The 23,366-nt window shown below is 58.6% G+C and overlaps 1 protein-coding gene across 1 annotated transcript; it reads left to right on the plus strand.

Annotated features, from left to right (window-relative positions):
* Positions 1 to 1,031: 1,031 nt before the first annotated feature.
* Positions 1,032 to 20,904, plus strand: KRBA1 (KRAB-A domain containing 1). Its single transcript, XM_036246361.1, has 18 exons — positions 1,032 to 1,043; positions 5,243 to 5,369; positions 5,818 to 5,931; positions 6,659 to 6,793; positions 7,433 to 7,591; positions 8,685 to 8,816; positions 10,056 to 10,211; positions 10,851 to 11,060; positions 11,523 to 11,696; positions 12,123 to 12,296; positions 14,523 to 14,675; positions 14,754 to 14,756; positions 15,172 to 15,345; positions 15,844 to 16,050; positions 16,129 to 16,260; positions 17,317 to 17,418; positions 17,931 to 18,092; positions 19,879 to 20,904. Exons 1-18 carry the CDS (start codon positions 1,032 to 1,034, stop codon positions 20,802 to 20,804), a joined length of 3,252 nt encoding a protein of 1,083 aa, XP_036102254.1. The 3' UTR covers positions 20,805 to 20,904.
* The last annotated feature ends 2,462 nt before the right edge of the window (positions 20,905 to 23,366 follow it).

Genomic DNA, 23,366 nt, shown 5'->3' on the forward strand with positions numbered 1-23,366 from the left:
TTTTTTTTAGGTTAAAATGAGTTTATTATTTTTTAAAATTAAACTGTTTGTGGAACAGCTATTTTATCCCCATTTCTACATGTTTTCACGGCCCCAAATCAGTGGTGTGCTGGTAAATGTTCAACCACCAGCTCTCGGGGGAGGGGCACTGGTGATTTTTAGTGTTTCCCAGTTTCACGGTGTAAATAATCTCACCACGGCCAATTTTAAGCTACAAACATAAGATCGCTGACTATGGAGTTAGGAAGATACGCAAGCCCGCTCAAGCACACCACTGTCTCTAGTCCATCTCCCTTACTCTAGCCCATCCAGCAAATAGCCAAGATACGATGACTCGTGGGTCAGTGCGGTGGTGAGCGAGGGCGCGGGGAGACACGTGAGGATGCGCCAAGGTCTGGCAGCCACTCCCGCCCCACCACGACCGCGGCCCGCGCCGCCGGCCTGCAGCCCCGGGCTCCTCGGTCACGGCCGCTTTAAGAGATGAGCCCTGTGGGGTCTCGCTTCATCCGAGCATCCTCACCTGGCGGAGGGTGCGCTCAGTAAGTGTCGCATGCAAGAATGGATGGACGGACGGGTGGGTGGAAGGACGGACGGACGCGCACACGCGGGCAAGCACACCATAAGCCGGCCACCAGGCGGGCCCCTCCGCCCACGCCCTCCCGGCAGCTTCGCAGGGTCCCGGGCTGCTGCAGTGAGAGGGGCTGCACCAGGCCGCCCGGGGCTCGCCCCGCCCCCGGCCGGCGCCGCAGCGCCCTCTGGGAAGTGTAGTTCGCGCCTGCGCCCCGCAAGCCGCCGAGGCCGGGGGTCTCCGGGCGGAAGCGGGACCACCCGCCGGGGAAGCCAGGCGTGGGGCGGGCCGGGGCGCTCTCCCGCCGCCCCTCCTCCGCGGTCCGCGCCCCCGGCCCCGCCTTCTCCCGCGCAGAGCCCCGGACTTCCATCGCCCTTGTCGCGGAGGGTCGCGCCGCAGCCTGCGGGCGGGGCAGCGGGCGCGGGCGCCGCGCCGGAAGCTGGGAGCGGAGGCTGAGTCCGGGATGGCGCACCAGGTGAGGCGCCGGGGCCCCGCGCGAGCCGGGGAGGGCGCCGGGCCGGTCTGCTCCGCCGGGCACGGGGCGGCCCCCCGGCCGGGCGGAGAGCCCGGGACCCTCCAACTTTGGGATCTGGCCGTAGGGCGCCGCGCGGGCCCAGTGGGCAGATTTCGTGCGCTGTAGTCTGACCCTCGGGCGACCCCTGCCCGCTCCCCGCCTCCAGTGCAACGTACCGGGAGCTTCTCTCCACCTTTGGAAATTCGATCCTTTGGGTTAAGCATCGCTCTCCCTAGGCTTCGTTTGTTTTAACGATACGTTTTCCTGGGAGCGGTGGGCATGAAGGCCTGGGGGGAATGAGTAAATCTGCTACTTTTATTCTTGGTAGGATACTGGACACACATTTCCCCCCCGCCCCCCGTCCGTTCCGGGCAGGGAAGACATGGAACTAGGCCCATGCCCACCACTCCCAGTTTTTATTCTGTAGGTAAGGTGTGTAGCCCCGGGAGCTGAAGGGAGAGCCCCATCTGGAAAGACTGGGCACAGTTCCGGTGAGTTGTGTGCAGATGTAGGGAAACGTGGAGATACCGGTGGGGAGTTGCCACGCGTTCTTAGTGGGCTCTTGGAGCTAGTTTTGTAAGTGGGGTGGCTCCTGAGCTTGGGCCAATCTCAGGCAACTGTGGACTCCGTGGTTGGGAGGGATGGGGTGGGGATTGGGTCTGGGGCAGGCTGTGTCCAGGCAGAGCAGTCACTGTGCCATGACCTACACAAGCTCTTGGGAGGAAGGAGCAGGCAGGTGTATTGGACGTGGTGGGAGCAGGGGCGGCCTCTCTTGCAGCTCTGGCTGTCCATTTATCAGCCCAGGGACATCTCTACTGAGGTATGTCCACTGGTTCCATGCTAGGGCCTCCTCATTACAGTTTCCTTTTCTATAAAATGAGGATTGGACCACTGATATTTCAGATCTGATGTCTTGGGAGGGGTGTGTGCTCACAATGTAGCTTCGTGGAGAAAGTGGCCGGGAGTGGCCTTGGGGAGGATGAGGGCAGTCAGATGGAAAGGAATGGAGGGCCTCCTGTCTTCCTGTCCAGTGCCACTCCCTAAAGTCAAGGAGCATGTGAGCACAGCCCACAGGTGGGGACAGCAGGGTACAGGCTCTGATTTTGGCACCTGAGCCCGAGGCATGCTGGGAGAGTGGGTCAGGCTGGGAAGGACCATGAAAGGTGGACAGGTCCCGTGGCACTGAAGCTGTGGTTTTCATGCTGGGCGAGAGACACTGTGGAAGGAATGTTTCAGGAGGACCAGCATGGCAGCAATGAGCCAGTAGGCTGCTTACTTACAACAACCCTGGATCAGCCCAGAAAACTCTTCTGTTGGTTGAGGGAGGGTGGTGGTCTGAGAGCCACAAAGGGGGTGAAGTCGGGCCCGAGGAGGGTGATGGGTCCAGATTGCAAGATCCTGACGGTGTTTGTGGCCTGCACATTTTCACACTCCTTGCTCACTGTCTCGTACACACACACTCCTTACTCTTCGTTTGCATTTGTTGGTGGGGTGGGGGAGGGGCATACAGAAGGAGGCCACTGATGGGACCGTTGACCCTGGCCACAGTCAGTTTCATTCCTGTTCTGTGAGAACTTTGTCATAGCAAAGTTTGTTTTGAGGCTGAGGGTGAAAGGCCTGGGGACCGTTTCTTCTGGGAGTCTAGAAAAGCTGGGTATACTAGCTGGGAGATAAAGAGGCACTTGGAGTGTGTGGGGAAGAGTCTGTTTATTCCGTGTAGCTGCAAGTGGGCATTAGGCAGGCAGATTTGGCTGCAGTAACGCTAATCATAGCACTTACCACATCCCGGTATCTGTTCCAGGCACTTTTCCTGCATTAATTTATTTAGTCTTCACAGCATCCCGAAGATCCCCGTCTTATAGATGAGTTTGGGGAGGTGCCATAGCTAATACGAAGCAAAGCAGGGATTGGAATGCTGGCAGATGGTTCCAGAGGTCGAGCCTTGACCCCGTGCTCTTACCCTGTCTACGTCCAGAACTTCTTAACTGCCCGATCAGTCCGGCAATAGGACTGGCTGCTGGGGATGTGATAGGCACCCATTACGAAAGCACCGAGGTAGAAATTGACAAGCCACCCTGTTTGGGTGGAACTCGGCCTGGAATGTTCGCTGCCCCTCGAAGGTCTGCAGTAGCTGCCTGTGATTTCCAGTTCACAAACGTGCTGCTTTGGACAGCTGGCGCCTGGAAAGAAGGGCGGGGCCGAGGGACTTGCTCACCAGTGTAGTGTTCAGTTTCAGGGGACCAGGCAGGTTCCACCCAGTCTCCAGCCTGTGACTGGACTGCAGGTCAGCATCACCTGTGAAGTTTGAAACTTGGTTTCTGAGTCCTGAAAGTACTAAGCCATGATTTAGTAGGTTAGGATGAGGTGGGAGATCAGCCCTGATTAAAAAGAAACTGGGAAGTACACCCTTCAAACCCCGAAGCCCTTTTGCTCTGTCGGTTGTTATGCTGTGAAGAGCTTCTGATAGCAGAAGCTGAGGATACAGACAAAGGGGGAGAGAGAGAGAAACATCAGTGTGAGAGAGACACATCAACTGGCTGCTTCCTGCATGCCCCCAGCCAGGTCAGGGATCGAACCCACAACCCAGGTACGTGCCCTTGACTGGGAATCGAACCAGAGACCCTCTGATGCATGGGCCGAGACTTGAACCACCAAGCCACGCCGGCCAGGGCTACAGGAACGTGTCTTGTACTCAGGATTCTTCCCCTCTTTCCATCACCACCTTGAACAAGTCTGTTTCAGTGTTCACCTTTTGTTAAGAGGTTACTGGGAATGGTAATGTTTGATGCAGATACCTTCATTCTTCCTACGGACCACTAGGTAATCGTGATTTTAGAAATTGAATGTTACATGCTTGGTTTAAGTGCTTACCGATCCTATTATTATTGGTTTTAGTCACAGTGAAAGGGGCACCAAAATTTCAGTCCAAAGGCCCCAGCCCTGGACTTGGCCCCGAGACTGTTTGCCCACTTGGCTCGCTACTTCACCCCTCCTCACTTCGGACTCTCCACCCCTCGCACGGGATACGTGTGTCACCAGCGTGGGGCCATTTTGTATCAGATAGGAGATCTGAAGTGCTCTGAAACCTGTAAGGATCACGCCTCTGCTGATCTGGGCGCCCCTGGAGAACAGAGCCTCTGTGTGACACCTGTCACTCAGCAGCCAGCCTTTAGCGTGTGGGTGTTCAAGTTCAAGAGGGTGGGGAGAGGCAGATGGAGCTTAGAGGCTGGCTGGGGCACCTGGTGTACCTGTAAATGGGTGTGTCGGGGAAACCGTACATGCCCACGATCCCCAGCTCTCGTCATCAGATAGGGAGGCGTCCAGGCTGGCCGCTGTTCACAGCATAGGTCCAGGAGGGGACAGCTAGTATCCCTGGTCCGGGAAGTGGCCTTGTTAGAAAGGTGGACCCTCCAGAGCTCAGTATGTCCATGCTGTCAGCATGTTCTTCCCTGGACCTAACTCAGACCTGCCGAGCCAGCTGTGTGTTGAGCTACCAGAAGGTGGAGAGGAAATGAGCCTCCAAAGCCACCCCAACTTCTTTCTTCTTACTGGCCTCTGGGGGTGTCTTGATTAAACTCTTGTTTTGCAGGGGCAGAGCTTGATGTTGGTCATTACAACCCCAGGTTATGGTTCTCCAGGGAATCGACTTATACTGACCAGACTCACAGAGGACAGATAGAGAAGTCAGAATAGGCTAGTGCCTTAATATGCAGTGGTTTCCGCTTATCCACGGTTTCACCTTTTGCGGGTTCAGTTACCCAGCTTCTGGGGGTTCTGGGCGTTCCTTGGCTTGCGGCTGCATCACTCTCGTCTTTGCCTCTGTTGTCACGTGGACTTCTCTTGTGTCCATGTGTCTCTTCACCAGTTGTACTGGGCTAGGGGCCTACTTTACTCCAGTATGACCTTATTTTAACTAATTACAGCTACAGTGACCCCTTTTCCAAATAAGGCCATATGCACAGGTACTGGGGTGAGGACTTCAGCATATCGTTTTGGGGACACAGTCGACTCCCATCACTGTCTTACGAGCAGATTCCTGTTGCTCCGTTGCCTGCTTCTGTGTGCCGGGTGCCCGCCCACACTCATGGCTCCCTGCTCCCTGGTGCGCACCTGGCCTCCATGGGCTGGAACCAGCTGACTCCCTGAGGTTGTGCCCACAGGTGTCCATCGCCTTCCAGGACCTGGCCGTGCGGTTCTCTGAGGAGGAGTGGCAGCTGCTGGGGGAGGGGCAGAGGGAGCTCTACAGGGATGTGATGCAGGAGAACTACGAGGCGCTGGTGTCCCTGGGTAAGGAGCTGGCAGTGCCCTGGGCCTTGCTGGGAGGGGTGGCCTGGGCCCTGGCTGAAAGTGGAAGGGGGTTGGATCCAGCACCAAGCACATCCAGAGTCTCCCTGGGACCCTGGGATCCCCCGTCCCAGGCCTTGGCCTTCATTTACAAAAGGAACACCGTTGAGGCGACCCCCGAGAGCCTCGGCCACGCTGGGGCTCACTGGTGTTTCCACTGTTCCTGTGCACTGCGCTGCGGTGCTGGGACGCTGTGGTGGGCCAAGAAGCTGGCGGAGCACCGAGCAGGTGGTTTCCGGGGGGTCTGACGTACTGCGGTTCTTGGGTTTGGATGGTCCCATGAACACGTGTAAACGGGCGCATGGATGTGTGGGTGCCGGGGCCACCTGCATGCTTGTGCTTAGGGGCGGAGGTGAGCTTCCATTGCAGGGTGCCTGTCCCTCTTTCTCAGGGACAGCTGAACTGCTCCCCCTCTCTGCCTTCCTGTCTCACACGGAGCCCGGAGGAACCATGAGCAGGAGCACAGCTGGTGAGGAACAGGAGCCTCCCCGGGGAGGTGCCCTAGGTGAGTAACCGGTAGACAAAGGCTAGGCCCCTGTGGGTGTCTTGGTCCCCCTGGGCAGCCTGGGCCCAAGTGGACTCACTTGTGTCCCTCCCACCATGCGGTCCTTAGCCCCCAGGTCCACTCCTCACAGGACACTGTGACATCAATCTTCCCCACCTTGACCCTAACACCACCTTGACCTTTCACCCCTCGTCCGTCTGGGCCGGGAGCCTGGTACACTTGCCCATTGAGTGACCTGCTCAGAAGAAACCTGGGGTCGCCCTTGGAGTGCTTCACCTCTGTAGGTCCCCTTCCTGCCACCACCCATGCAGAGCCCGCCTGCGGCTCCCGAAGGTGCTGCCCAAGGCCGGCATCCGGAGACCTCAGATGGTAGATACAAGCCCATGGGCCCAGACTGGGCAAGGCCGGGAGGCTTAGGCGGCTGCCAGGAAAGGCAGAGGGCTCTGTGGTGGGAGGCTGCGGGAGGCCCCCTTGGCGTTCCCCTCAGAGGAGTAGGGATAGCAAGTGACAGCGTGTCGAAGAGGCCAGTTCCTCCGGGTCCCAGCCCCAGGCTTGGCTGTGCCCGAGGGCAGGTCGCAGGCCTGAGCCCGGTCCTTGTCTCCCAGCCATCGGTCCCCTCTGCCGCCCCTTATGTGGCACAAGGACCACGTGCGGTGCGGTGTGGAGACACAGAGGCGTGAGTGCCGAGCTGACGTGGGGTGTGGGTTCACTGTGGCCTCTCTGGCAGGAGGAGCACCCCAGCACAGCCTGCACCTCACCGCCCTGGTGCAGCTGGTGAAGGAGATCCCGGGGTTCCTGTTCGGGGAAGTCGGCCCCGAGAACGGGGGAGCCAGCCTGGATGGGGAGCGGGCGAGCCCCGAGGGTAAGTCGGACAGCAGGCAGCCTCTGCGGCCACAAGGTGACGTTCCAGCTGTGGGCAGTGCCGTGTGCCCGCCCAGCTGCCGCCAGACCCGAGGTGGAGTCACTCCACGTCATACCTCTGAGAGCACGCGGGCAGCTGAGACTGCAGGTTCTCACTTTTCTCATAGTGGTGTCTATATGGCTGCACCCACACCCTCTGGTCCCATCCCATGGTGCCTTGTGTGGCAGGTGAGGCCCGTCCCTGTTCTGTGGGTGAGGAAGGCGAAGCTGTGCCTTGTCGGGGCGGCCAGTGGGGACAGTTCCCCCTCCCAGTCTCCGCCCTCCCCTGTGCCATGCGCACCCACCCTTGCCAGCTCCGGCCGCTCCTCCCCCGGGGCCTGTCCCCATCAGCCCAAGCCCATAGCATGCCTTTGAGTCTGCTCAGCTGATGGTAAATGAAACAGAAAGTGGGGGTGGGAGGGATTTTATCAGAACAAGACCGTGACTGTGAGTTGACATTTGAGAGCTCGGGTGACAAGACAGAGCTCACTGATGTCCTGGTTGTTGTCAGCGGAACCTGGCAAGGACGGGCCGGAGTGGGAGCCCTTCCCTGCTGCTGGGCTCAAATTCCAGCTTCGTGCCTTCTCCCTCCTCCCCACAGCAGCTGTGACGGCGGGGGCTTGTCCTCTCCAAGGCCTTCCAGAAGGCTGCCTGCCAGACACGCCCATCGACCAGCCCAGTCTGGCCACCACACCCAGTGGAAGCTCCTCAGCCAGCGGTTCCCCTGGAGCCAGGGGGCAGGGAAGCCCCCTCCCCAGCAGTGAGTGTGACCCAGTGGGGACAGGGCACCAACCCTGGAGTCGGGGACTGGACCCCGTGCCCTGTTCGTTTCCTGTTCATTTGCTAAATGGAGACAAGCTCCCTGGCGGGCAGGACCGGGACTCGGCCTCTGTTTGCAGACCAAGAGGAGGTGTGGTGCTCAGTGCCCGGTGGCCTCTCCCGGGCCCTCTGAGTGGGATGTGTGCTCACCCTGCTCCTGCAGCTAAGTGGGGGGCTGCTGCTGACGTGCAAGCCCTTCAGCAGGTGACGTACCTGTGCGCACCTGATCTGATTCTCAGACCTTCTCACCAAGGCAACCCTAAGGGCAGAGGAGGGCAAGGGTGGCCATTAGAATTTCTCTGGGGTCTCACTTTAATTTTTAAAATTCTTGCACGTCTCTTTTTAATCCTCACCCAAGGATATTTTTCTATTTATCTTCAGATTGAGTGGGAGGGGGAGAGAGGGATAAAGAGAGAAACATTGATGTGAGAGGGACACATTGACTGGCTGCCTCCCACACGACCCGACCAGGGCCAGGGATGAATCACAGCCGAGGTACATGTCCTTGGCTGGAATTGAACCCATGGCCCATTGGTCCGCGGGCCGATGCTCTACCACTGAGCCAAACCAGCCATCGCAAAGTCTCCGGCATTTTGCATTTATTTGCCTATTGTTTTTATTAAAAGTATTTACAATTAATATGGAATAAAATGGGCACCTCTGAAAATCATACCCCACCTGGCCTGTGGACTTGGGTGTCACCTGGGCTCCACGTCACCACTCTTGACAGGCGTGAGTGCAGAGCGAGGCCTGCACGCTGAAGTTGCTGGTGGGCTGAGCCCAGCCAGGGGCTGCGGTTGGGAGAAGGCCCCAGGCAGTGGGCATGAGCTGTCGGTATTTACTGACACCAGGAGGGTCCAGGGAAAGGACCCCCTGGAAGGGGCTGGCTGTGACCAGTTCAAGTTCCCATGACTTGGCTGCCCCCTTGGGATCTGGGGGCTGGAGGGCCTGTTTCTGTGTGGGCACCAGGTCTGGGCAGTTCCCCGGGGTCAGGAGCAAGGGCTGGAAAGGCCTCCCCGTCTCTCTTGCTACAGAAGCTGCAGACACAGCTGGGCCTGCAGAGAAGGAAGGCCCTGGAGCCCCAGGCCGGGAGCGCTGTCCTCCCGCCTGTAGCCCCGGCAGAAGGAGGAGCCACAGAAAACCGCTGGGAGGGGCTGCAGGGGCAGGTGAGAGGCTGGCTGGCCTGAGCACAGGGTCTGTCCTGGAGCTGAGTGTGCCAGGGAATGGAGGCCTCTCCCGTCTCAGCCTCCTGACTGCCCACAACAGGCACCTTTCCCTCGGGTGGGACATCGCAGATGCCCTGTCTCGGCCTCTCCCGTCTCAGCCTCCTGACCGCCCACAACAGGCGCCTTTCCCTCGGGTGGGACATCGCAGCTGCCCTGCCGTCCCGCGGCTGCCACCAGCAGGGCTGCACTGACCTTGCTGATCTTGCAGGTCCCGAAGGAACCTCTCCTGGGAGCAGCCCCCTGCAAGGCCTCATCAACTGCCTGAAGGAGATCCTTGTGCCTGGGCCCCAGCACCCTGAGGCGTCCCTGAGCCTGCCTCCTCCTGTCCCTGGCCTGGGCATGTCACGGCTAACCAGGGTGGAGCCGGGGCCTGGGGGCCCTCCCTGGGCAGGTGAGTCCTAGGGACCTGTCTCAGGCCGAGGTTTCCGAAGCCCCTAAAACTCGGATTGGTTTTCTGCAGCTATTTCCTGGTAACCAAGCGTCTTCCCGAAGGATCGCTCTCACTTGGCTGCTGCGGTGTCGCCAGGGTCACACTGCTGGAGTCGATGGCTTTCTCAGAACAGCCTCTGGGCAGCACGTGGGAGAAAGCTCGGAAGCAGACCTTGGGTCCTTCCGTGGTCTTTATTCGCCCCGATGTGGGACCTCGGAGGAGAAGGTGCTGAGTGTCACTGCACCCGGACACTGAGTGGGACACTCAGCGTGGACTTGGGGGTCAGGGTGGTGGGGGCAGGGACGCCTGTCTTGGAGCACAGCCCCTGTCAGCTGTGCATACCGAAGGCTCCCGAGGCCTTTGAGCCTCAGTTTCCCCCTCTGTAAAAGGAGGTCATAGTTCTCGCCTAAGAGGGTTGTGTGAGGCTTAGGTGCAGTGATATGCGTGTGTGTGTGTGCGTGTGTGTTTGTGTGAGGCGTGGCCTCTGTGTAAGTCCTGTTCAGGGCCCGGAGGACGGTCTGCACGGCAGCCTGTCGGCCTTCTCCTCCCTCTGCGCTCGGAGTCGCACCAGCTCTGTGGCTACCTTCCCTCTTCTGCCCAGTTCCGGGAGGTGTGGGGCAGCTCTTTCAGGCCTGCTGCCAGGCGACAGATGACCCACATCTCCAGATCTCTGCCCTGAACTCCTACCTGCTTGTCACCAAGACGGAGGACACCAGGCTCTGGGTGAAAATGTGTTTCTTTTCCTGCAGTGAAAACAGAGGCAGCGTCCGGGGATTGTCCCCTCCAGGGTCTGCTGAACTGTCTGAAGGAGATCCCGGTGGCCCAGGACGTGCACCGCAGCCCTTCGGGAGTGGGGCACCCGCAGCTGCAAGAGGATCCGGGGTCCTGGAAAAGGAATTGTGGAGGTAACGGCCACTGACTGGGCTCAGGACCCGCACGTCAGCCATTCCTGCTGCTGCTCCAAGCAGGGCTGTGGGTGACGCTTCGTAGTACGACACACAGGCATCACTTCTGTGTGTTGGTCGGAGAGGCCAGCTGTTGGGTTTGTCACCAGAAGTAGAGCTGATCACGCAGCAGTCTGACCATTTTCCAGATCAACTCAGAGTAGGGGCCGGAATTCCAGGAGGGAGGGTGTGGTGAAGACGTGGGGAGACAGAGCAGAAGACAGCTCCAGCCCAGTAGGCATGAGGGGCATCACTTGGATGGGGGTTCTCGTCCTGTCGGCGTGGGCTGCGTGGGATTCCCACGCACTGCAGCCCACCCGTGCTCGGCAGCTCCTGCGGAGGTTGAGAAAGTGGAATTGAGACGCTCTGCTGGCCGTGGAGGGAAGATGCTGTGTGTGCTGTCTCGGGAGGACTGACTGCTCTGTGTAGAAACCTCTGGAGGCGCCTGGGGCGTGGGGGAGCCTGGTGGGGGCAGGGAGTATGCGTTGGTCCGTCTGCTGGTGACTGCGTGGTGACTGCCTCCGAGGGGAGACTGCAGTGCAGGCCAGGGGCCTCAGATCCCGTCCTAACCCCTGAGGCCTCATGGAGGGCTTCCCACAGGGCCCAGACCCCTGCAGACCCCTCCTCCCTGCCCCGGTGCCGGCCTCGTGCTCCCTGTGAAGACGGAGGACGGCTGGGCTCCAAGCCCCCCAGTGCCTGCGTCCTGTCAGCTCCGCAAGCGGACCCACGCCCCCGGTGCCACCAGCAGCCCAGCGGGCGACAGAGACACCAGTGGGGTCCGCGTGCCCAGCTGGGGCTCCACAGCTCAAGGTGAGGCCTGGGTTGTCTGCTTGGGACCTGATGGGGTTCTCAGCCTCCCAACAAAGTTCTGCCTGCTCACAGGGGAAGGAGCAGGACCAGTCCAGGGGAAGAGCCCGGCTGCCCACCTCCAGCAGTTAGTGCTGACTTAACACACGCCCTCCTGACTCTAGCCCTTGCCCGGGAGCCCTCCTTGTAAGGACCTTCACTTGCAGAGACTTCCTGAGTGTCAGGAGCTGGCCACTCATACCTGTGGATCTCCCGCCTGCCCCGGGGCCTGGGGCACAGTCTGTCATTCCCCCTGTGAACAGAGAGCAGATCCAAGTCCCTGCAGGAGGTGTCCTGTCCTGCCTGGCAGGCTCCCACCCTGGTGCAGGACTTGTCATCCCAACAGAAGGTGGGCGGGGCAGCCAGCCTGGGGCCAGGCCAGGGGACCTGCCAGAGATGGTGATAAGGCCATCTCCCCTGTCCCAGCCAGCAGTGCCTCGAGCTCACCTCTGGAAGCCCTGGAGGCCTGTCTGAAGGGCATTCCCTTGAGTGGGTCGTTACCTCCCCAGCCGCCAGCCACCTCTTGGTTCCGGAGCCCCCAGCCAGGAGACCCTGGGTCTCAAAGGCCCGAGCTACAGCCCCGAGGATCACACAATCAAGGTAGACTTGGCCATGAGTGGGGGTGGTGTTTGTCCTTGTGCAGGCATTGCGGGGGGATGCCGAGGACCCCGTCATGTCTCCTCCTCATCCTGGGCCTCTGAAAGTGCAGGTCCTTCTCCCCTTCTACCCCCTGCCCCCTTTCATGCTGTCCCCAAACAGCTCCTGGACTGGGTGGAGGCCAATATGGCTGTCCCTGCCCACGACCTTCCCTAAGAGCTCGGCTTGCTCTCCAGCCCCGTGAGACCAGTGGCTGGGTTAACGCTCTGCAGTATTTTAACCAGCGCTGTGAGCGCCCTAACCAACCAAAGGGGAGACCCCGGCAGAAGATCCTGTAGGGCAGGTCTCCTGGGCACCTCCCACAGCTCAGGGCACGGGGACCTCTTTTCTGGGGCTTTTCCGTGATGCCCCCTGTGCTGTTTCCTGCAGGCGTGACTGTGGGGCCTCTTCTGGCTTTGGGCCTGCAGGGCTTCGTCAGGGATGGCCCTGCCCTGCCCCCAGGTCCCCGCGGCACCCCCACCAGCTTCTCCTCATCCAGCAGTACTGATGGGGACCTGGATTTCCAGATCTCCGAGGGCAGCCAAGGGCGTAGGCCTGGCAAAGGTGAGCTGGCTGTCCTGAGGCTCAGGGTTGACCCTGGGAAAGGGTGGGAGGCGCCCAGCCCACTGTGGTGACTGTCCTCCCTGGTTAGGGCCCTGTGCCCAGTGCTGGCAGCAGAGTTGGTGCCCAGACAGCAGAGACACAGGACTTGTTTTGGGTGGGCGTGTCTGTTTTAGCAGCTTGGCTCACAAGGGTCAGGACAACATCTGAGATTTCGTAAAAGAAGCCCTGGCCCGTTTGGCTCAGCGGTTAGAGCATAGGCCCATGATCCAGAGAGACCCGGGTTCAGTTCCCGCTAAGGGCATGTATCTCGGTTGCAGTTTGTCCCAGGCTCTGGTTGGGGTCGTGCGGGTGGCAGCCATTCGATGTGTCCCTTTCATGTCGATGTTTCTCTCTCTCTCTTCATTTCTCTCCCTCATACTCTATCTGAACAAAAAATGGAAAAATGTCCTCAGGTGAGGATTAAAAAAAAGAAAGATAAAAAGGGGTCACCCTGGCCAGGTGGTGAAAGGTCCCATACACTGAAAGGTCGCAGGTTCGATTCCTAGTCAGGGCGCACACCTAGGTTGCAGGTTTGGTCAGGGCACACATGGGAGGCAACCGATCGAGTTTCTCTCTCTCACTCACTCTCTCACTTAGTCTCTCTTTCTCTCCCCACCCCTTAAAAATCAGTGAAACTTTCCTTGGGTGAGGATTTAAAAAAGATAAAGAGGGGTCTTTTTTAGTGAATTCCTCCTTATCCCAGTCACAAGAAGTGCCTGTGGTATCAGACTGACCTCTGACTTAGGAAAAGAAGATCATGAGGTCCCTGTAAAAACATTGAAAGTGTACTTGGTGACTTGCGTCTCCCCAGGTCCCTTGCCTAGAAGCATCCATGGTGAGCTGTTTACCTCTTTAGAATCTTACAAGACTCTCCAGTGTCCCCTCTTGACTCTTTTCCCCCACAAAAATAACACCGACCTCGGTCTGCCGTATTCACAGCCTCCAGCCCCGTCCATTGTCAGTGCCAAGGCCTGGGCCCACCCAGGACTCTGAGTCAGGCCAGTCGAGGCCCAGAGGACAGTACTAGGGCCCTCCAGTGTCCATGCAGCCTACCAGGGGTCAGCACCTTGTGCATGGGGGCGTTTTCCTCCCAAAACACAGCTGACTTTCCTTTTTAATGTTTAGTTCTAAATAGGTAGTACAGTCACGTGGTCTGTTCAGAAGCCCAGCACGTCATGCGGGGAAGGTGATGTCTCCCTCCCTCCCCGCCCCCCAGCACCCGTGGTGGCGCTCCTGCCGCCAGTGCTCCTTCTCACCTTCCCCAGGCTTCCTCCCGCGCCCAGGCCCCTTGCTGCGCAGATGCCCCCCTGCTTTCTGTGTGGCGGTGAGCTCTGCCGCCTCCCTGTGCGCCGCCTTGGTGCTCCGTGGACTCCGCGGCACCTGCAGCACCCGCGCGTTTCCATAGCTGCAGGCCTTCCCTCGCAGGGCGCAGCACCTTTCTTCCCTGGGCCCCCTCTGGTGACGGCCCTTGTCTCTGCGAAACCCAAACTGCAAGGAGCTCCCAGCCCCTCTCCCCAGCTCTGCCTGTTGCCCGGGACTCAGCAGTGCCTCATGGGAAAGACCGCATTCGGGGTTCTTCTCATCGACACCTGGCCATTCCAGCCCCACACGCCAGCGTGATCTCTCTCCCTGCACTTGGCCTGTCCTGGCTGCTGCAAATGCCTCCAGGAGAGGACATGGCCAGAGAGGCCAGCTCCCGTAGGGAGGGCTCGTCCCTCCAGGATTGCGGCTCGTCTAGTTACCGTCCACTCTCTCTGTCACGTGGGATTTTTGCAGTTTATTTGGTTCTGTTTCCTAACTGAACTGCATTAGTGTTGGTCTTCCTGACCTACCCCATCATACCCCAGAGGGCGCCTTTGGCGTTTCCCCTCTGTGAGTAGAGAGGGCAGCCCGGTGACGTCCGGTCCCGAGGGCTGTCCTGTGGACGAGGCTGGGTGGCGGCATCTCTCTCAGAGCTAGAGCTGGGTGTCCTGACCCTGTGCCTGTGGCCAGTCTCCCGCATCACAGCCCCCTGACCTGGCTTCCAAGTCGGTGGCTGAGACAGGGTGGCCCAGCCCGGCCGTAACAGGTCCAGTGCTCTGTGCCTTCTCCCGGGGGCCCAGCTGCCCTGGGCACGGCGCAGGCAAGGCCCCAGGGTTCCCAGAGGCCGAGCTGACTGCCTCATGCTGCAGATTTGGGTTTTCACAGGAACCCCAGTCGGAAGTGCTCCACTCCAGGGCCTGGAGAACTGTCTCCGAGAAATACCTGTGCCCAGGTCACAGCCCACCTGGTCCTGGTCCTCAGCAGGGGACAGAGAACCACGGAGAGTGGAGCCCAAGGCCTGGACAGCAGACAAGGAAGGTAAAGCGTGGTTGCTTGGGGGTCTGGGGGCAGGAAAAGGTGTTCTGTGCTGGCTCCCCGGGCGCTGTCCCCCAGCAGCCGGTGGGCCCACTTCCGTCCCCAAGATGGAAAGAAGCTCTGGGAACGCCCCAGGCAGAGGCTAGTGTGAACCCAGAAAGCCAGAGTGATGCCCCCTGCGAGGGGGTGCAGTCGGCAGGGCCGTCGCTGCCGAGTCCAGGCCTGAGCCTGGCCGTAGAGGACTGTCTTGGTCGTGGCCCACATGCCTTGGTGTTGGGCATAGTCTTGGAGCTGTGGGCCCCCAGGAGTCCAGGTGGCGGGGTCTTAGGAGGTCCTGCAGGATTTGGGCGGCCCCTGGGAGCACCTGAGGGCTGGTGTGTCCCGCTCCTGCAGCTCCTGTGCCTGAGGATCCAGCGATGGTAGCACCTTCTCTGTCCGCTAACTTCCTTCCTTGGCGCGACACCGCCCTGAGGGACTGACGGGCCTCTCGTTCAAACAGGACTGAGGAGCGAGGCGAGCGAGCCAGTCCGCCCCAGCGGGGACGTGCCCACCCGGAGCCTGCGGCCAGCCAGCCCGCAGGCACTCGCCTCCAGCAGTGTCCCTGCCTGCTGCCAGCGAGGGCTCAGAAGCCATGCGGCCACCAGGCCAGGGCCATGGAGGTGGCTCCAGGAGGGTGAGCTGACGTCTGCCCCCAGCACTTCCTGGCACGTTTTCCCTCCAAACCGTGTTTGATGAGGGGATCGATTTCCCTTCCCTCTGTTCCTCTGCTCTTCCCCAGCCTGCCGCCCGGCACGTGCGGGTGCAGGGGCTCCCTCTGCGCCGTGGCCCCTCGTTTAGCTCGCAGCAGAGCTCCATCCCGGACCTGCCTGAGGGCTGGCGGGCTGGGGCTTGGCAGGAGCTGGCTCTGGGGGTCCCCTGTGGGCGTCAGAGTCTGCTGTTGGGCGGCTGGTCTGAGGAAGTGGAGTAGGAGGAGCCAGGGCCTGGCTGGAACCAGTGACCAGTGGAAAGTTCCCCAGCTGTCTTTCCAGAGGAGTAGGGGCTCTGGCTTCGCTTCTCCCCACCATCATGGCAGAGAGGGTGTTCGGGTCCCCCCGAGATTGTCTGGGTTGGTTGGCTGGGCTCTGTGCCTGCTCACTCAGGCAGAGGGGCCTCCTACCTGTCGTTTGCCCAGGGGCAGTCACCACGCCCTCCCCACTCCACTGCCTGGAGAGCTCCCTGAAGGGGATCTTGCCTGGGAGGCCCCTGCGCTTCACCTGCTTGGCCGGCCCCGGCCCCGGCCCCAGCCCCGGCCCCAGCTCCAGCTCCAGCTCCAGCTTCAGCAGCTCAGAAGGAGAAGACCCCAGGCTGGAGCCTGAGCCCTGGCAGTCGCTCCTGCAGGGTGCGCTTGTGGGGGGAGAAGAGGCGGGGAGCTGTGCCCAGGCCGGGGCGCCACCCTGATACCAGCTTTGTGATGCAGACAGGGACCCTCTTCCCAGCAGCAAGAGTCCTGGCCCTCTGACCGCCAGCTCCAGCGGCCCCCCGACCGGCGGCAGCACTGGGACAGGCCCAAGGAGAGCAGAGCCCAGGGACCACTTGGTTCTCAGCTCAGGTGAGCCTGGGGTCCCCTGAGGGCCATGTCCCAGGAGGGCCACAGCCCAGAGGCTGAGTTCTCTGAGTCCCACCTGTCACTTTGTCTGACTCTTGCCAGAAAGTTCTCTACTTTGGTCACACGTGAGTTCCCCGTAAGATGAGTCGTGTCGGAGAGAGACGTGGGGCTGTGGAGGCGCTCAGGGTTCCAGGAGTGTCAGCTGAGCGTGTTTCGCTGGAAAGCCTGGCAATGAACTTAGTGTATGTAGGTTACAATGTTACACACACACACACACATTTATATATATATCGTATACGCACTGTGCACGCTTAATGCGTGCGTGTGTGTGTGTGTGTGTGTGTGCTGCTGTGCGGGCCAGCCTGTGGACAGCGATGCCCTCAGCTGGGACTGCCTGAGGCCCTCACCGGCCCCGTTTCTCAGTGCGAACCCCGCAGACATCCCCACACTGGGGCCAGTGTTCTGGCTGGACTGCCCTGTGCTTTTTATCATAATCATAGGACACGGTTCGGCAAAAACCATCATACAGCTTTGAGGAACAGGATGTATCACTCACAGGTCACAGCAGAGAGAGAGTGCGGGGGCCTGGGGCTCTGTCACCATCATGGTGGGGTGTCTAGGGTTTGGTGGGCTCATCTTTATTGGCCAATTTAAAGCCCAGGAGCAGGAATCGGGACACAGGAAGGGAGAAGGGTCACTCAAATGGTCGGTTATCCAGGTCACCCAGAGCCTTCCGAAAATGGGGCCTTCCTGGGGGTGGGGCAGCCTGGCTTCTTACCTGGCTGCTGGCCGGGAGCTGTCCTACCTCTGGCACTATGTCTTCCGAGATGGACGTCTTCCAAAATGGACACCTCGGCAAGCCAAGGCTTAAGTTAATGTCAGGGACTTACACTACATGTAAATAATATACAGTTTTTTAAAGATTTGGCAATAAATATAAAAGTGTTAGCGTGAGGCTAGGAGAACTGAGAGGTTGTCCTGTCAAAGCCGGACCCCTGCCTACCACCCCAGGCCCCCGCGCTCCTCGGCCCGAGCCTGACGCAGTGTTTGGCCCAGCAGGAGGAGCAGAGGAGAAGATGGGAGGCAGGTCCCTGGTGCCCAGGACAGAAGTGTGCTTGGAGGCCCCGGGCCCGCCTGGCCCCCCGGGCAGCACCCGAGGAGGTACGGGAGTGGGGATCGGTCACAGAAGGGGGCTCCCTTCGAATTCAGACTGGTGGCCCCACACAGTCCTTGGCCTCTCTGCAGGCCTAGGCTGTACCCACGTTCCTCACTGCCCAGTGGGGCTGGCGGGAAAGCACAGCGGGCTGGGCATGAGCCATACCGTCTTCGTGGCCCGCGGGGTGCCCTGGCGTCCCTGGTGGCGTCTCACCGCAGGTCGTGGCCCTCTGCAGCTGCTCCCCGGCCCCTTCCCCTGGTAGAGCTGGGGGTGCTGTGCTCGAGCTGCAGAGGACCCCAGATAGTCCAGTCCCTATCCCCTGTCACAAAGGCCCAGCAAGCCACTGAACCAGAGCTGGGCTCCCTGATGGGTCCAGTGTGTCCATCTTGCATCTCACTTAGTTGTTATTTGAGAGTTGCAAGTACGATTATCTTAGGCCGTGTCGGTGTGTTCCCATGTTAGAGTGACTGTCAGAACGATACATGTGCACTGCCCGCGTGTTCTGTGCTCTCTGCAGGGCCAGCCGGGAGTCCCTGCCCTGCCCCTCGGCCTGAGAAAAGGCCTGGGCCAGGGCCCTGCCAGCCTCCCGGGCCAGCCGCTCAGCCCCTGTCCTGGAAGCTCAGGGTTAGTGAAGAATCCGGGGGCCTGGGGCCTGGACACAGAGGACCAAGTGTTGCAGGTGAACTGGTGGCCTCCCTGTCCCCTCGATTCATTAGGAGCCCTGGGCACGGGGGTGGGCAGGGGTCAGCATCTGCACAGCCCTGCACCCCGCTTCCCGCTGCCCAGCTCCCTCCTGCAGGGGCCCAGCTGGGAGAAAGCTTTTCTTAACACTCTTCAGGATTATTTGGGTCACCAGGGGCAAATGTCTCACCTTGAACTCACTTCAGGTTGCTCATTTCATTTCAGTATTTTCTTACAGAATCAGCTGGCTTTTTTGTAAAAGCATAGATTTCATACCTTTCAGAGGCAAAACAGAAATTGAGACTTGTGCCAGAATAGACACGCCCAGAATCAGTTTGGAGTGTGAGGGGCCCTAGAGAAGAGAGGGGGAATGTGATCTGGCGGAGGCAGCTCAAGAGGTGCCAGGTGGTCCACATCTCGCCTGGAGGAGGCTCCTCCCTGAAGCCCGTTAGAGACACGGGCTGGGTCTCCGGGTTCACTCTGGGACACGCGTGGAGATCCTCACACAGGACTCCAGTGTGGCCCTCGGTGGCTCTGTCGCTGGCTTGTAGGTCAGGCTGTTTTTGTGTGCGTGTGTTTTGTTAATCCTCACCTGAGGATTTTTTTTCCGTTAATTTTTAGAGAGAGGAAGTGGGAGAGGTAGGGGGAGAGAGAAACATCGATGTGAAAGAGACACATTGATTAGTTGCTTCCCTCACAAGCTCCGGCTGGGGCCAGGGTTGAACCTGAAATCCAGGTACGTGCCCTTGACCAGGAATCAAACCTGTGATCCTTGGGTGCGCAGGCCAACGCTCTAACCACTGACCCACACCGGCCAGGGCAGGTGTGGCTGTTTTATTGCGAGTGCTGCGCTGGCCTGAGGCTGGCAGGCCTGTACCTCTCCCTCGGAGGGGCGTGCACCTGCCACAGCATCGAGGTTGCTTGCCCTTAGCTCAGATCCTTCTGGAACTTGACCAGGTGGCGATGGGTCCCTGCCGCTCCTCCAGCCTCTCTTTCCTCTGATTGAAGCTCTGGAGGAAGGAGCCCGGCTGGGGCTCAAGGGCAGGGGAGCAGCAGGGCTTTCTTGTAACATTTGCCTGAGGCGGAGATCAGGCCCCAGGGAACGTAGGGTGAAGGATTAGGTGATTTATTTATTTGTTTTTTTTTGGTATGTGCCCCTAGCGGGAACCGAACCCAGGACTCTCTGGTCCGCAGAGCCAAACTGGCCAGGGCGGATTAGGTGATTTAAAAAAGAGACTCGAGCCCCACTGAATCTGTAATTTCTGAATAGGAAGGACAAAAGTTGGGGTTGGAGGATCCCTGGTGGGTTGCTTATGACCGGTCACACGGGGTATGACGTGGACCCTTGGTCATCCCACTGGCCCTCCTGGGTCTTCTTCCAGATGCTACCCATTGGCCTCTTGCTGTCTGCTGAGGCCTCTCCAGGCCCACTGACTCCCTAGGGCACGGTTAGGTGCCCTCAGGTGCCATTTATTCCCAAAGATGGAGATGGTACGAGAACCTATTGATCCTTTTCCTAGAAAGTCCTATGTCCTAAGAAATGTTAGTTACCATGGGGACCCAATCTGTGGTTTATCCTGTTCATGAATTGGGGGGACAGCTGGGAGGTGTGGGGATGTCATGAGCATTGTCATTGATGTTCTCCAGCCTGAGTCACTCCCTTCCGCCTGCAGTCGGCCTTAGTGGGCAGGACGCTGCGTACGTTAATCCAGGGGACCCCGGGTGGGAGAGAAAGGCCCTGAGACACTGAGAACTCTCACCCCGCACCCCTGCTCTGCTTTCAGCCAGGACCGACAGGAGGCCACTTCCCAGAGGCCTTCCTGAGCCGCCCCCCGTGGCCACCGTCCCTCCCGCCTTGCCGCCGGCCTCCCCGCAGCCGCCACCGTGTCCCTGCGGGAGTGCCCTGCAGCAGGAGCTGCGCAGCCTCAGCGCCACCCTCTCGGAGAAGCTGGATCGGCTCGCCACAGCCCTGGCAGGCCTGTCCCAGGAAGTGGCCACCATGAGGACCCAAGTGGATCGACTAGGGAGGCGCCCTCAGGGCCCTGGGCTAAAGGGCCAGGCTTCCTGGCCGTGGGGCCACCCCCGGCGACCTCACTGGATTCATGGCCCTGCTCACAGACACCTGCCCTACTGGAGACAGAGGGGCCCCACCAGGCCAAAGCCAAAGCTCCTGCGGGGCCAGGTGGAAGGCTGCAGGGCTGGCGACGCCTCAGGCCCCTCCCATGGGACGCTCCCCCCAGTGCCGCCTCTGCCTCCAGAGGCCCCCCGGGCAGAACCTCCTGGGACCAGCTCCAGCCCGGCCCAGCAGCCGCCATCCTCAGCATGCAGCCGTGCTGTGCTCACTGTGCACCCCCCGCCCGGACACACCGGGGGCCCTCAGAGCGCCCCTGCCCCTTCGGTGCCTGCTGCCTTCCCCCCCCAGATGGCCTCTCCTGCCACCAGCGCGGACGCAGAGCTGCCGGCTGCTGCAGCTGCACCAACTAGACCCCGAAACTGGCCCAAGGACACAAACAGCCTGCTGGTGGGAGTCCAGAGAGCCCTCGAGGAGGAACTGTGGGGTGGAGAACACAGGGACCCGAGGTGGGGTTCCCCTAACCGCCTTCTTCATCAGCTCAGCCCTGAGGGTGCCCTGCCCCCGGTCGCCTCTCCTAGGGGCCAGCCGGCTCCCGCACGCCACTCCAGCCAAACCTTCCCCATTTCTGGGCTGTGAAGGGCTGGGCGTGCCCCTTGGCCTGACCACCCCAGAGTCCAGGACGTGTTTGCTTGGGGGGCTCCCACTTGGGGTGCATCCCTTAGCCATACCTCTGTCCTCCTTGGCTTAGGTTCATTCAGATGTTCCCTTCCCCATCTTTGCAACCAGAACTGCCAGAGTTCAGAGGCAGGTGGTGGTGAACATACCTGTGCACAGCACGTGTACCTGGGGGGGCTTCAAGTGGCTGCAGGGGAGCCGGGAGAGCCCCTCTTCCTAACACCTGTTCGGCCTGCTTCGAGCTGAGAAGGCAGTGGCTCTCGCCTCCCGCTCGGTACAGGCAGACTTCACTTGGGGAGGACTCCCCTCCTTGGTCTGAGTCAGAGTCACCGTGTGGATTCTGAAACTTGCAAAGGGAAGGTGCCTACAGAAAGGGCTCGGTGGCTCCACAGCAAGGCATGACAGGCTGGTGTGGTGCCAGTACTGGGACAAGTGGGCTTGGCGGACAAGGACACCTGTGGCCAGTGCAGCCTAGGTGGTCAAGGTCCAATCAGACTGCAGGAAGTTCCCATCTTTTTTTAAAGAATGTGGAAAATGAGTAATAAAACGGATGGTAGGGGCTTCATGACCTGTGCTCCATCCATCCCACAGGGCCACTGCCACGCAACAGGAACTTGCACGGTTGTTCCTGGAAAGCCTCCGGGGTCATCGTTTTGGTGAAGAATCTGTGCAGTTTAGGACTTTGGGAGTGTGTTCAACACTTCACCTACTTCATGAGGAAATGTCGCTTTGGTGGGAGAAACTGGGGGGCCTTTTTGAACTCAGGAATTCCAGGAGTCTGGAGGTAGGGGCACAGAAGGCTGCAGCTCTGCCTGTCACCATCCTGGCAAGCGCCCTGGAGGGTGACTCCTGGCTGACCTGGGCATGGCCTTCCCTCCATCAGCCACTCGCCAGCCCCCGGCCACTGTCCGGCGGAACGGGAAGGTCCCGCTTCAATCAGCAGGATCCCCATGGGCTCCAGGTCACCCCAGGGGGGTCCAGTGGAAGAGGCCACAATGGGGTGGGGGTGCAGGGACCACAGTCTGCTGCCTAGGACACCCCATGGTGTCACGGCTGCCTCCAAAAGGAGTTTGCTTTATTGGCGGGCCAGACCTGACTTAGTCTTCTGTGTCTGTCTGAGATGTGGCTTCTGTAAACAGCCTGTAGTTGGATTTTATTTTTTAATCCAGCTCGACAAAGTTTTTTGTTCCTTGGAGCCCTGAAACCATTTCCATGTAATAAAATTACCGACATGTTTGGATTTGAATATCCCATCTTATCTCCTGCTTTTGTTTGCCTCGCTTGTGCCGGGGGTCTCCCTCCCTGCTTTCTTTTGTATTGACGATGTTGTGGGTTTTGTTTGTCTCTATACATTCCACTTTCCCTCCGCTGGCCTCAGCATTTAAAGAGCTAAAAGGAAAACATTCAAATTTACAGTCATATTTGGGAGATTTTAGCACGCCTTTTCCAGAAAGTTACTAAAATAATAAATCAGGAAGATACGGGAGATTTGAATAAGTCGACTAACAAACTTGGCTCTGTTGATGAATGTATAGAACACAGCACCACAGGACTGCAGAATATGTATTCTTTTCAAGTGCATGCAGGACAGTCACAACTGACTATATAGTAAACCCTGGAGCAAGAGCAAACAAATCTGGAAGTATACTGAATATGTTCTTTGACCATACTGTGCTTTTAAGCTAGAAACCAATAAAAAGTGAGAAATTCTTGTATACTAGAAAAATAAGAAGGCTCCTAAATAATCCATGCATCGATGAAAGAATATTTTGAACTAAACTATAAGAAAGTGCCACATACCAAACTTGGAGGATAGAGCTAAATCAGTACTCGGAAGTGCGTGGGCATACATGACTATGTGAAGGGAAAAGGCTGAGAATCTACAAAGACGTGAAAACAGGACAGCAAAGGAAATCCAGAAAAAACTTGAGGACACATAATGGTAAGAGCAAAGTGTGTGAGATGGCATTCATATATTAGATAAATCAAGAAAGCCAAAAAGTGTTCCTTTAACGAAGAATGAAATCGACCAGCTTGTGTAATTCATCAATAAAAAAAGGCACACATTGCTGCTTGACCTTTGGCTAAGATCAAGTGTGGGAAAAGGCACAAATAATCTCCAGAATGAAGGTGACATCGCTGTAGATGCCACTAGAGACCATATAAAAGTGAAAAGATATTTCAAGCAACTTAAAAATTTGAAGATTTGATTATACAACTCCCACAAGAATACAACTTAACAAAACAGACTCAAAAATAATAGTAAATAGTCATACAATTGAAAAAATTTGCATCAGATCAAACATCTTCCCAAAAAGGAAACTGCAGACTGACAGCTTCCCTGGTAAGTTCAGTCTCACATTTAAGGAGAAGGGTCATTTCAGGAATACACAAACTGCTCTAAAGAACAGGAAAATATGGAATATTATGAGACTAATATAACCTTGAAACGAAAGGTTGAGAAAGACAGTACAAGAAGACACTCAGAGGCCAATAATCCAAAAATGTGCAAAGAAGCAAAAA

The sequence above is a fragment of the Molossus molossus genome, unplaced genomic scaffold (assembly GCF_014108415.1).
Source record: "Molossus molossus isolate mMolMol1 unplaced genomic scaffold, mMolMol1.p scaffold_m16_p_7, whole genome shotgun sequence".
NCBI classification, from domain to species: Eukaryota; Metazoa; Chordata; class Mammalia; order Chiroptera; family Molossidae; genus Molossus; species Molossus molossus.

Coding starts and splice junctions, on each gene's coding strand:
- KRBA1 (XM_036246361.1), top strand. Junction 5,370..5,817: donor CGAGGCGCTGGTGTCCCTGG/GTAAGGAGCTGG, acceptor CCTCTTTCTCAG/GGACAGCTGAACTGCTCCCC. Junction 11,697..12,122: donor CCGAGGATCACACAATCAAG/GTAGACTTGGCC, acceptor TGTTTCCTGCAG/GCGTGACTGTGGGGCCTCTT.